Source organism: Miscanthus floridulus, chromosome 2, assembly GCF_019320115.1.
Source record: "Miscanthus floridulus cultivar M001 chromosome 2, ASM1932011v1, whole genome shotgun sequence".
In the NCBI taxonomy this organism is placed as follows: Eukaryota; Viridiplantae; Streptophyta; class Magnoliopsida; order Poales; family Poaceae; genus Miscanthus; species Miscanthus floridulus.
Window position 1 is genome coordinate 56,760,712 of NC_089581.1, and position 12,461 is coordinate 56,773,172.

The following is a 12,461-nucleotide window of genomic DNA, read 5'->3' on the forward strand; positions in this document are numbered from 1 at the left end:
CCGCCGTGCGGATGTATCCTACCTCTAGTTACTACACGTAGTTAGCTACACTCTCCACTTGATAGTGGAGAGGTGGAATAAAGTTTCCATTCACTAGGGTGCAAAACAAACTATTGCTTGGTGTATGTGTGTTATCTACTTGTAAAATATTATTCGTTCAGAATATATATACTCACATGTCATTGCGAGTTTGATTTGTGTTGTGTCAAATATTATGGAATGATAATGAAAATAACTCCGCTAATTAGCGAAACGCTCGCTAGATTCTCCAAACCAGCAAACTATCACATAGCCTCCGCGACTCCCATTTTTATGGCGAAAAACTATATTCTTGCAACTTTCCATTTTTGAAAAATTATAAAAATTTGGGACGATTCATATATGTTTTTCAGAACCGGTGTGGCTGAGAAACCCGACCTGACCGTTTCTGAAATCCAATCCCCTAAAATCCTCTTGTCTCGGATTTTAGACGAGATGATTCATATATGCTTTTCGATCGTCTCGACGATAGAAACATAATAGTGGAGTCTGATACACACTTCGATAAATTTTGGTTGTCATAAAATTTTTTGCACGATGCTAGAGATGTGAATGCTTCATTTTTGACTTGATAACTTCGATTGCTCAGCCCAACATGAAGCTAGCGTCAACGGAAACTTCTGAACCCTTGCAGCTTCCAAATAAGTCTGCTTGTGTTCTTGCTCAGGTATTATACCATCAGATACCAGAGCATCTGTGTCGATGCGAGTGTCCCCGCATGGAGCCAGAAGCCTCGCATCGAGCTCCCAGAGATCGAGAGAATTCCAGTCAATAAAAACGCCTCGAGTAATCTCACTTGCTAATCAAACAAAAACACACACACGAGGGGCCACCCCTGGCGGCCTGCCGCCGTGCACACCTTGCAGCCTACATAAAACGTACTCGTCCACCTCGAGCCAATAGCCCCAGCACACCTCGACTACTCGACCTCGAGCGAACGCCCACCACCAGCTGGACGATGGTGAAAGCCAGGATTGTGGTGCTCGTGGCGGTCCTTGCTCTGCTTCAGGTCTCATCCGCCGTTGCCCGGCGGCACGGCAAGCCGGACCCCTGCGACGACGCCGACGCGGCCGACATCATCAACGACCTGCCGGGCGGCCTGCGCCACAAGAAGACGCCCCGCACGGGGAGCCATCACTGCACACCGCACACCGGCACCCCCGCTGTGATGACGGTGAACGGGTTCAAGCGTGGCGAGAGCGGCGGCGGGCCGTCGGCGTGCGACGGGCATTTCCACGGCGACGACGAGCTGATCGTGGCGCTGTCCACGGAGTGGTACGCGCACGGGCGCCGGTGCCACAGGAGGATCCGCATCACAAGTGCGCACCACGGGCGCACCGTGGAGGCACGCGTCGTGGACGAGTGCGACTCCAGCCGCGGATGCCGACACAACATCGTCGACTCGTCCCCTGCAGTCGGGAAGGCGCTCGGTCTCCACACCGACATCGGCGAGGTGCCCGTCACGTGGTCCGACGCCTGAGGCCGGCCTGGCCGTCACGTACGGAGCTGTCGTCTATGCAGCGAGGGCAAGATTGGAAGTGGCCGGTAGGAGACGGCGGCGGCAGCGGCAGCGGCGGCGTTTGTTCGTGCCTGGACGGAAGCTGATCATCTTCCTGCTACCAGCAGCTAGTTTGCTACCCTCCGCCTGACAATGTGGACTGGAGTACTAGGGGTGTTGGTTGCCCCTCCTAAATTTTAGTCGTTGTCCCATCAAATATTTAGACATATGTATGGAGTATTAAATATAGACTAATTACGAAACTAATTATATAGTTTGTGACTAATTTGTGAGACGAATCTTTGAGCCTAATTAATCCATGATTTGACAATGTTTTGCTACAGTAAGCATGTGCTAATGACGGATTAATTAGGCTTAAAAAATTCGTCTCGTGGAGTACTGACGGATTATATAATTTGTTTTTTATTAGTATCCGAACACCTCGTACAACATCCTCCCGATATACCTCCTAAATTTTAGTAGCTGGATCCAAACACCCCCTAAAGTGCGTTTTCTAGAATAATTGTTCGGTGTGTGCATCGCATATAAGATCACCCTGATCCTAGTTATATGGTCATGTCTTTGTGAGTTTGCTTCATATATATGCATTTCACTTTTTTAGTGTATACTCCTATATACTTGGATTTATTTAGAAGCACACTTCTATATATATTTGGATTTGGATTTATTTAGAGGCACACTTCTACGTTGAAGTATTCCTCAGTCCTAAATTATAAGACATTATAACTTTCTTAGAAAGTCAAAGCATCTCAAGTAATATTTATGATACCAAATAAATATTATTAAATTCTTTATTAATTATTTTTTATAGTATACTTATTCGATGTCATAATTTTTTGTTACTTTCTCTATAATTTTAGTCGAACTTGAAATATTTTGACTTTTCAAAAAAGTTAAAATGACTTATAATTTAAGACAGAGGTAGTACTATATAACCATTAGGAAAAGTCCGCATAAAATAAGTGAGCCACCGAGGGTAGGTGTAATTATTACTTATAACCTCTGGAACTCCGTGCGCTGATACTGATGGTATACTATCTCACAGTTAGCTATATATCATTTGGCTTTCAATTCTTATAAAAAAAAGGGGTAGCAGAGGCTAATAACCTGCTAGTATTGTCATAGGTAGAAAAAGTTCACATCTTGTAAAAGTTGGTCACAAATACTTGAAGCAGGGGCAAAGCCTGGATTTAGACTTAGGGGGACAAATGTCAATAAGAGAGCCAATTATCCTTCAGTTACATATACTCCATCCATCCCAAATTATAAGTCATTCCAACAATTTTGGAGAATCAAAACATATTAAGTTTGACCAAAATTATAGAAAGAATTACAAAGATTTATGACATCAAATATATAACTATGAAAATATAATTAATGAAGAACCTAATGATATTTAGTTAGTATCATAAATGTTATTATCTTATCATATAAATTTGGTCAAACTTGAGATGCTTTGACTCTCCAAGATTCTTGGAATGACTTATAATTTGGGATGGAGTGAGTAGTAGATTAGCTAAATCATTAAGGGTTGTAATATAAAAGTAGCAAGTTAGGGGGGTCGGCCCCCTCCAGCCCCCCTTGTCTTCTCCACTGACTTGAAGTTTTAGATGATGAAATGGCCTTTAGAATGTAATAGTTTTACTACAATTTTTATGGTGGTATGTTTATAAATCTAATAAATTTGTAAACTATTAATGTGCATCCAAAGATAAACCAACTTATATAATCCATATATATACTTCCAATATATATATATCTTGAAAGATATTGACAGTCAAGTATTCAAAATATTGAGTAGACTCTGGTCTAAAATGACATGCATATAATAATGCTGACTGGAGCTAGTAAAATTATATTGAATTTTGTTTAAATGAGAACAATTTCCACAATAATATGTTAAATGATCTTATTTGTACTAATTAAGTAATAATTATAGACTCATTTTGAAGCGGCAAGTTATTAATAAACTTTGCAATACATACTAATGGTAAACCATTAAAAGTCTAACAAAACATAACCATCGTGTTATCATTTTTTAAAAAAAATCATCACTGATAATGATAGACATGGGAAGAAATTGTTTTCTATTTCAAATATGTCAATTAAAAAATAGTCTAATGTAACACCTTAAATTTATATCTTATTTAATCACCCCTGCTATTCTAAAATATAGTAACCTCGTGTAACCTCAAAATATTCATCTAAATTGCCAATATATGCCAGTATTAAAAATGACATGTTAACCCCATAAATCTGCTTCAAAAATTGTCTAATTAAAAGATCCATACTCCTATATATGTATGCTTTTATTTACTGAACATCTACTGATATAGAAAGAATTAAACCACGATGTACATGCATGATGTGTGTTATCATACAAAAAGTGTATTTATATATATACAGGAAACAATAGGGATATCCACTACACTAAGGTTTTAGCTAAACACATGTGGAACAGTGGAGGTGGGATGTAAATGGAAAGCTATGTGAATAGAAACAAAAGAACATATAATTTTTGTGCGAGATAAAGAACATAGTATAAATTAATCTGTACGAATACCAACATATGAGAAAGAGTAAATATAAACAATTTTGATCAGTTGGGGATCCTAAATTTATTTATGAACTTTTAATTAACGCTATATATCACTTAAAAATAAGGCCGTGCATGAACATGGCTTGTTCGGTTATCTACTATCTACTGTACGTACCATCTACTACTTTACCTAAATAGGAGACCCTCACTACAGTATTTTTTGGCTGCTCATCCAGCCACGTCATCATCAGACATGCATGCAAATCTCAATTGTTTTTACTGACGCACAAGGGTCTGCCATCTCTTTTGTCATTTCCTCTTCCCCGCATGCACATACAAGCCATTGGAGTCTCTATCCTGAAACAGCTTCCCACTAAGCATTTGTTGTCAGCCAATTACTGACGCACAAGGGTTTGCCATTTCCTCTCCCCCGCATGCACATACAAGCCATTGTGTAGTCTACATCCTGAAACAGTTTTTTTTAAGATATCCTGAAACAGCTTCCCACTAAGCATTTGTTGTCAACCAATTTATAAGAATCATTTGAGGGTCCATGGACCTCCCACGCACAAGCATGCACTTTGTGGTTGTCGATGCGGGACCCATGGGGTTTCCCACGGAGAAGAGAGAAGAAGACCTAGTCCAACTAGGATTCCCTACATGTAATCCTACTAGGACTAGTTACACGTAATCCTACTAGGATCTCTACTTTGTAATCGACTAGGACTCCCGCCTCTCCTGGACTATATAAAGGAGGGCAGGGGTCCCTAGATCAACACACACATAACCGACAGAACTCACAACCACAACATACCTCGCAACACAACAAATAGCGCAGGGCGCAATATACTATCCACACCAGACTGGACGTAGGGCGCCGTGACTTTCCGGCGCGCCGAACCAGTATAAATCGTTGTCTCCCTGCGTTTACCATCGAGTTCCTGCAAACGCCGATACCCCTCCGAACAAATCACCGTCCCGGGTACCCCGTACCGGGTTGCCAGTGGTAAAACATCGACAGCTGGCGCGCCAGGTAGGGGATCTTGGCGCTTTGCGTTGAGAGCTCGATGGACCTCGACAGCATGATCTTCTCGACGGGATCAACCTTCATCTTTGGCTCGTGGATCTGCGAGGCAGACGACGATGGCAAGCTCCAAAGCCGTCTCCTCGAAGATTCGGTTCACCACGAAGACTTTTCCATTTCGGCGACGACGACAGATCAAATCACCGGAAGATTCGCGCAGCTCGTGAATTCATTCAGCGCTGCGCGTTTGAATTGTTGACAAATCGGCGATTCGGTGTGACGCAACAAGACCGAGACGGAGTCGAAGACCCGGCTCGAAATCAATCTACGATGGCATGTTTTTGCGGGTTGAACTTTCGTCTCCGAAGCAAGACGGTGGGTTCCATCTACATCGAGAGAAGAGAATTTGCTGGTGAATCAGAGAGGAATTTCTCTGTTTCGTTGCCTGAAGAGGAAACAATTTCGCTGCTGCCGCACATGTTTCGAAACATACCTACCAGAGAGGTCATGGAGTATTTTCCGCTATATGCACACAAAGGATCACCAGGACATCTATTGCTCTTGTCAATCGTACTTGGAAGACGTACGTGGGCACACATATTGCGTCGTCGAACTCGAGACGGGAACGGAGTCGGCCAGGCGGAATTCAGGCGGAGTTAGATTTCATGGATCGCACGTCCGGTGCCCGAATTGAGTTAGAAGATTCTGTCCGCATGTGCAAGCAAGAAATGCACCAAGGATCGCACCGATCAAGATTACAGCTCGCGCGGCAACACCTACAATCGGCAGGCCGACACGCCAGCGACTACCTCAACTACTTGTCTCGACTAGAAACTAGTCGGGAGAAGCATCACACCGTCGCTACGACTACTCCGACTTCGCGAGGACCCTCGACGACTCGCCGACGACTACCTCGACTACTCATCACGAATACAAAACTAGTCGGAGGCGGGCCTCACACCGTCGACAACTAGTTGGAATCAACTCTGACTAGTCAGCTTCATCAACAACCGTCCCAGCTTCACCGACGACCACCACGGCTTCGTCGACAATCATCCACGAATCAAGCTAAGTCACTTTTTAAAATTATTTTTTCTCTGGCCTGTTTCAGCATGATTGACCAATGCGCCCAACACGCGCTCTATTCGCCAGAGGGCAGCAAACTCTTGCGCATAATCGCGCTCTCTTTTTGTCGCAACGACGACTACTCATTTTTGTCTTCTCTTAAAGTCACTAATCTCCTTGAGTTGAACACGCCTTAATTCGTAAAAGCCTCAGGTGCACCTGTTACGCCTAAGTGCCAGCACACATACACGAGACAAAAGATCTCAGCTGTGCAAATGGCAGTGCCCGTACGCGTATACGAGACAAAGATCTCACACACGTAGTGGCTGTGGCTAAACGGGGACTGAGAGCCTAAACGTAACAGGCTAACTACTCGGGAGAGATGTGGCCGAAATAAGAGCATGACACAAAATGTTTATATTAATCACTGAATAAATTTCAGTAGTTCCAATATCCTACAAATATGCTACATAATGTATGCATCTTTTCTTTCAGATCAAACTTTGACGACGACGCTCCAGGATGCCAAGCATACAGACTAGTTCCCGAACTCGGGGGCTAAGCGCCAAACACTACTCGGTTGGGGTGATCAACTACTCGGCAGCTAAGGTCGACCTTGTTGTGGTGATTTGGAAATTCTAAGGTGGGGGTGATACGGGGTCTCCGGTGAGGGGACTGCCCACTCGAAGCCTTTTGATGGATTTTCCAGGTTGCCTTACTCGGATCGGATCATGGTCGAACGACAGACTATCAAGGCTGACTTACCTGGAGAAGATTTATTATTGCGTCGGCAAGATGAGCACAAATATGAGGATGCACGTGCATGTTTATATGTGTTTTCATTACTCAAGCGAAACAAAGGAAGAGGCACGGCATCCTCGAACAGAAAGCAGGCTACTTGAGAATATGACAAAAGATCCTATATCCGAGTTCTTCTTGAATCAAAAGAACCCGGATATATGCTTGGGGGCTGCAGGGTACATATCCTCAGAAGAGATTTTCAGTTTTTCCAATGATAATGATTCAAGACCTTCCAACTTTTTGTTCCAAATAACAAGAGGCTCGGGGGCTACACTCAGTGAGTACACTTTTTTCTTCGAAAAAGCGCACGTCACCAAGAAGACTTCTTCAAGACAGGACCACTTCAAGGCTTCACGTCGAAAGAACCCGAAGAGGTGCTGCAAGTACCAAGACAAATTCAGAAAGAACTCGGATCGATCAGAAAACAACCCCGAAGAGGTGCTGCAAGTACCAAGACAAATTCAGAAAGAACTCAGATTGATCAGAAAACAACCCAGATAAGGGGAGCTACATCTGTACCATGACATCAGGAAAAACACGCTCTTGAGAGCTAGCCCAGAAACAACCTGGTTTGATAAAAAAAGAACCCCGACAAGGTGCGGCAAGAACCAAGAGAAATGCTTAGAAAGAACTCGGATCGATCAGAAAACAACCCCGAAGAGGTGCTGAAAGTACCAAGACAAATTCAGAAAGAACCCGGATTGATCAGAAAACAACCCGGATAAGGTACATACAAGTTCAGAAAGAACCTGGACGAAGTGCAAACAACCTGGAAGAGGTATATTAAGAACCAGAGAAGTCTAGAAACGATCTGGATGAATAAAAACAACTCGGAAGAGCATCACGGCTTAGTCAAACACTAAGCTCGGGGGCTCGGCATTCGCTTCAACTACGCCCGGGGGCTCGAATTCAAGGATGAAAGACCAAGAATACAAGTACTCAAGACTATAACAAAGACAACATATCAAGACCCTTCATCCGATTTCTATTATAAAGAAAAGTACTCGGAGAAGGCTCAGGGGCTGCGGGATACATAACCCCAAAAAATTTTTGAAGACAAGAATCTGGACCCTCCAACTTTTGCAAGCAAAAGCAAGAGGCTCGGGGGCTACACTCAGTGAGTGCAATTTTTACGAAAAATTGCACCCACCGAAAAAGAACTCGGAGCAACCAAGAAGACTAAAGGGACCCTCTGGCTTCTTGTCCCAACAAGCAAGAGGCTCGGGGGCTACACTCACTGAGTGCACTTTTGTCCAAAAGTGCACATCAGCCGAACAAAAGACCAAGAAGACCATCTCAAGGTTTCACTTCAGAAGAACCTAGAACGGATTTACAACAACTCAACGAAGACCAAGAAGAACAAGAAGGCTTCTGAAGCTCATCCATGAAATGCTCGGGGGCTTGTCGATGCGGGACCCATGGGGTTTCCCACGGAGAAGAGAGAAGAAGACCTAGTACAACTAGGATTCCATACATGTAATCCTACTAGAACTAGTTACACGTAATCCTACTAGGATCTCTACTTTGTAACCGACTAGGACTCCCGCCTCTCCTGGACTATATAAAGGAGGGCAGGGGTCCCTAGATCAACACACACATAACCGACAGAACTCACAACCACAACATACCTCGCAACACAACAAATAGCGCAGGGCGCAATATACTATCCACACCAGACTGGACGTAGGGCGCCGTGACTTTCCGGCGCGCCGAACCAGTATAAATCGTTGTCTCCCTACGTTTATCATCGAGTTCCTGCAAATGTCGATACCCCTCCGAACAAATCACCGTCCCGGGTACCCCGTGATGGGTTGCCGGTGGTAAAACATCGACAGTGGCCCACTAAGCATTCATTGTCAGCCAATTTTTTTTTGAATTAGGGATACTTCCCCATTTCCATTGCGATGAACAGAAATACAGCAGAGTTTAAGACCTGGTCAGAGTAGCAAAAAGAGCAGACAGATGCTCAGGGAACAGCACAAGACTAGAGTTTAAGGCTGTCCGCACCGGACAGCGCTAAAGCTGCCGGTACGCTACCGGTAGTGTGCGCGCGGTGCGCACCGCGCGCCTGTAAACGGCCCGGGAGCGTACCGGCTACATAGCAGACCGCCACAGACCACGCGCGAGAGAGCAGCCCGCTAAAACACTGTAGCACAACTGTAGCAATAAGAGAGAGAGAGAGTTGTGGAGAGAGAGAAAGAGGGAGGGAGGGGAATAAAATATGGAGTAGTTGGTATAGAGTATGGGATAGAGATAACACGGGTGCGGAAGAAATAAGTATAGAGTAGAGAATCTCGATGACTAAGATAGAATATTCCTTTTTAGAGATGAAAATAGAGGTCAACGAGTGCGGATAGCCTAACAGCCCACACCAGAATACAATCCTGAGAATGATAACTACAGCCAACAAAAGAACCCTGAGCTGAAATGAGAACGAAAGCTTCCAGGCTCCATCAGCAATCCGGCTCCAGTTCTGCGTCATCATCGTCATCAGCGGGGTCTAGCAATAGGTTGGATCGAGCCACCACTTGGTGCTTCTTGGACAGTAGCTGTAGAGCAATCTTGATCATGGTGTCGACGCCCTTTATCAGCACCTCCATGTCAACATCTTTCTGAAGACCTGCCCAGAATATCATAAATGCACACGCATGACATATGATCTCTATTGGATTATTGAATTTTTTCCCATCAAAGCAAACTTTGTTCCTCCGCTGCGATTCCAGCAGCATAAAACTGTTTCCCATTGGGAAGCCATTGCTCACACCACTTCCAACTTTGAGCAAATGAGGTAGGAACATTATCGGCACCAAGACAAGTGGCTATTGTGGCCCAAATAATCTTAGCAACGGGGCAAGTGAAAAGAAGATGGGTTACAGTTTCATGCTGCTGAGAAAAATAGCATATAGGATCCCCATTGCACTTTCTCTTTATCATATTGTCTTTGGTAAGAATAGCATTATTCGCTACTAACCATAAGAAAATCTTGATTTTAGGGGGAATCTTTCCTTTCCAGATATATTTGAATGTAGGGCCACCATCAGAACTGGTAAGAGCATTGTAAGTGGACTTAATAGAGAATTTACCACTGTTCTCTAGTTTCCAAGACACTACATCCTGATTAGAAACTAACAGGACTGTCAAAGCATCTTCAACAATTTTATTCCACTCAAGGTTAAGATCATCAGTCAGCATAGTTTGAAGAGATCAGGAAAGAGAAGATAAAGAGGGTCGTTGTATAACCAGGCATCCTTCCAAACCAGAGTGTTTTTGCCATTCTTCACTTTCATTTTCCGCCCTTGTAAATAAATATTTTTGACTTTGATAAGATCAGCCCAAATGGGTGAATCAGTCTGTGTTTCACAGAGCTGACAGTGGTCCCTTTTCAGATATTTGTATCTGACTATATCCTGCCAGAGCCCAGATTCCTTCTCTAGTTTCCACCAATATTTACAAAGAATGCTTAAGTTCATCTTCCTTACATCTTTAATCCCTAACCCCCCTTTTTTCTTGCTGTTGCAAATTTTGGTCCATCTCACAAGGTGATATTTTCTTTTAGCATGGCCTCCTTACCAGAAGAAGGTCCTCCTGATCTTAGTCTTAGGAAGGAGGTATATGGACATATGATATATAGGGGCGCTATTCAAGCTGGAAGTAATGAGGGTTGATCTGCCAGCGATAGACATAGAGGACCCTTTCCAAATGTCCAGCCTTTTTCATTTTTATCCAAAAGGGGTAGCCAATCCGCCACATGCAACCTGCTAGGACTCACAGGGACCCCTAGGTATTTAATAGGGAAATAACCTATCTGGCAGTTGAAGATTTCAGCATAGGAAGGAGTCACATTTTCAAAGTCATTAATCACCACAATCTCACTCTTGTTAAAATTGATTTTAAGGCCAGCCATCATCTCATACAAGTATAGAAGGAGCTTCAAGTTTCTAGCACCGGCTAAATCATGCTTCAAACAGATAATTGTATCATCGGCGTATTGAAGTATGGCAACACCATGAGGAATAACATGTTCAACTAGACCAGTGATCAAATTATTAGCTTGGGTCTGGTGAATCATTCTGGTCAAGCAACAATCAGCCACAAAATTAAAAAGAATAGGGGATAGGGGAAATCCTTGCCTCACTCCTTTATGACTTTTAATATAGGGACCAGTGAGCCCATTCAACTTAACACTAACACTCCCACCAGCAACCACTTGTTTAATCCAATTACACCAAGTTTCACAAAATCCTCTAGCCTTAAGACAGGAGAAAAGGAGCTTCCAATTAACCTTGTCATAGGCTTTTTCAAAATCAAGTTTCAAGATTATCCCACACTCCTTCCTCTGCTTTGTCTCATGAAGGATTTCATGCAAAGTGAGGACCCCAGACATAATGTTTCTGCCTTTCATAAAGGCAGATTGGGCAGGGTGAATTAACTTATCAGCATAGGGCTCAATCCTGACTGTCAAGGTTTTAGTGATTAATTTGTAAAGGCAGTTCAATAAGTAGATAGGTCTGTACTGCTGAATCCTAGCTGCATCAGAGACCTTGGGCAGCAGGGTAATAATGCCATAGTTGATCCTACAGATATCAACTCTGCCTTGATGAAAGTCCTGAAAGAGTTGGATAATGTCTGCTTTCACAACCTGACATTCGAGGGTCCATGGACCTCCAATGAACGAGCATGCGCTTTGTGCTCCATTACCTGAGCCGTCATCACCACAAGCCTCCTCTCTGATAGCTGTGACTGTGATGTTGTCCCGGCCGGCCTCCCAATTTTCAGCCTCCTCTGCTTTCTCTATTCCCAAGCTTTTTGCGCTCCAGCTTGATAGGTGGCTACCTTTTGACGACGAGGGCCATTGCTGCTTCATTGCTTTATAATCCTATTGCTTCTGACATTGGTACAAGCTCTCAAATCAAATGTGTCTTTTTTTTTTTTACACTTGCTATTTGCGTGAAGCTCCCATCTGACCATCTCTGAATTTAGTTAATTAGTTATATATGAACCTTCCATTTTGTTCTGCATATAGAATTATTTGCTCCTCTGTATTCTTCCGTTCAATGTATTTGTTCAAATCGATTGACAATTCCCATTTTCTTTTAAGGCAGTGTCCGTTTGTATGATCTTCAAAGATGGATGACCCTGAAACTTCTTGGAGCCATATCCTGCATTCAGCCTTATGTTATGTCTCTCATATATATATAGCTATCATGAGTCTATAAGTTTAACCTTTCTAATAATGTTGTTTTCACCACAGGACGAACATTGTGATCCACACATGCAAGCTTCCCACAAACTACACTCCTACTACCTAAAATTAGTTATACTGTTGCTTGAGTGAATAATTAAACATTCTACTATTTTCATTATACTAACCGCATATATTAAGTGAAAGGATCAAGATGCCCAAGAGGGAGGGTGAATTGGGCTAATTCTAAATTCTCTTGCAATAAACAAATCCTACGGATAGCCCAATTAAC

The 12,461-nt window shown here is 43.3% G+C and overlaps 1 protein-coding gene across 1 annotated transcript; it reads left to right on the forward strand.

Moving 5' to 3' along the window:
• Positions 1–997: 997 nt before the first annotated feature.
• On the forward strand, positions 998–1,519 carry LOC136538881 (putative ripening-related protein 6). Its single transcript, XM_066530817.1, has one exon. The coding sequence runs from the start codon at positions 998–1,000 to the stop codon at positions 1,517–1,519; it is 522 nt and encodes a 173-aa protein (XP_066386914.1).
• Positions 1,520–12,461: the final 10,942 nt, after the last annotated feature.

Excerpts from the sequence above, each read along its gene's own strand:
- LOC136538881 (XM_066530817.1), top strand. The coding sequence starts at position 998 with ATGGTGAAAGCCAGGATTGTGGTGCTCGTGGCGGTCCTTGCTCTGCTT.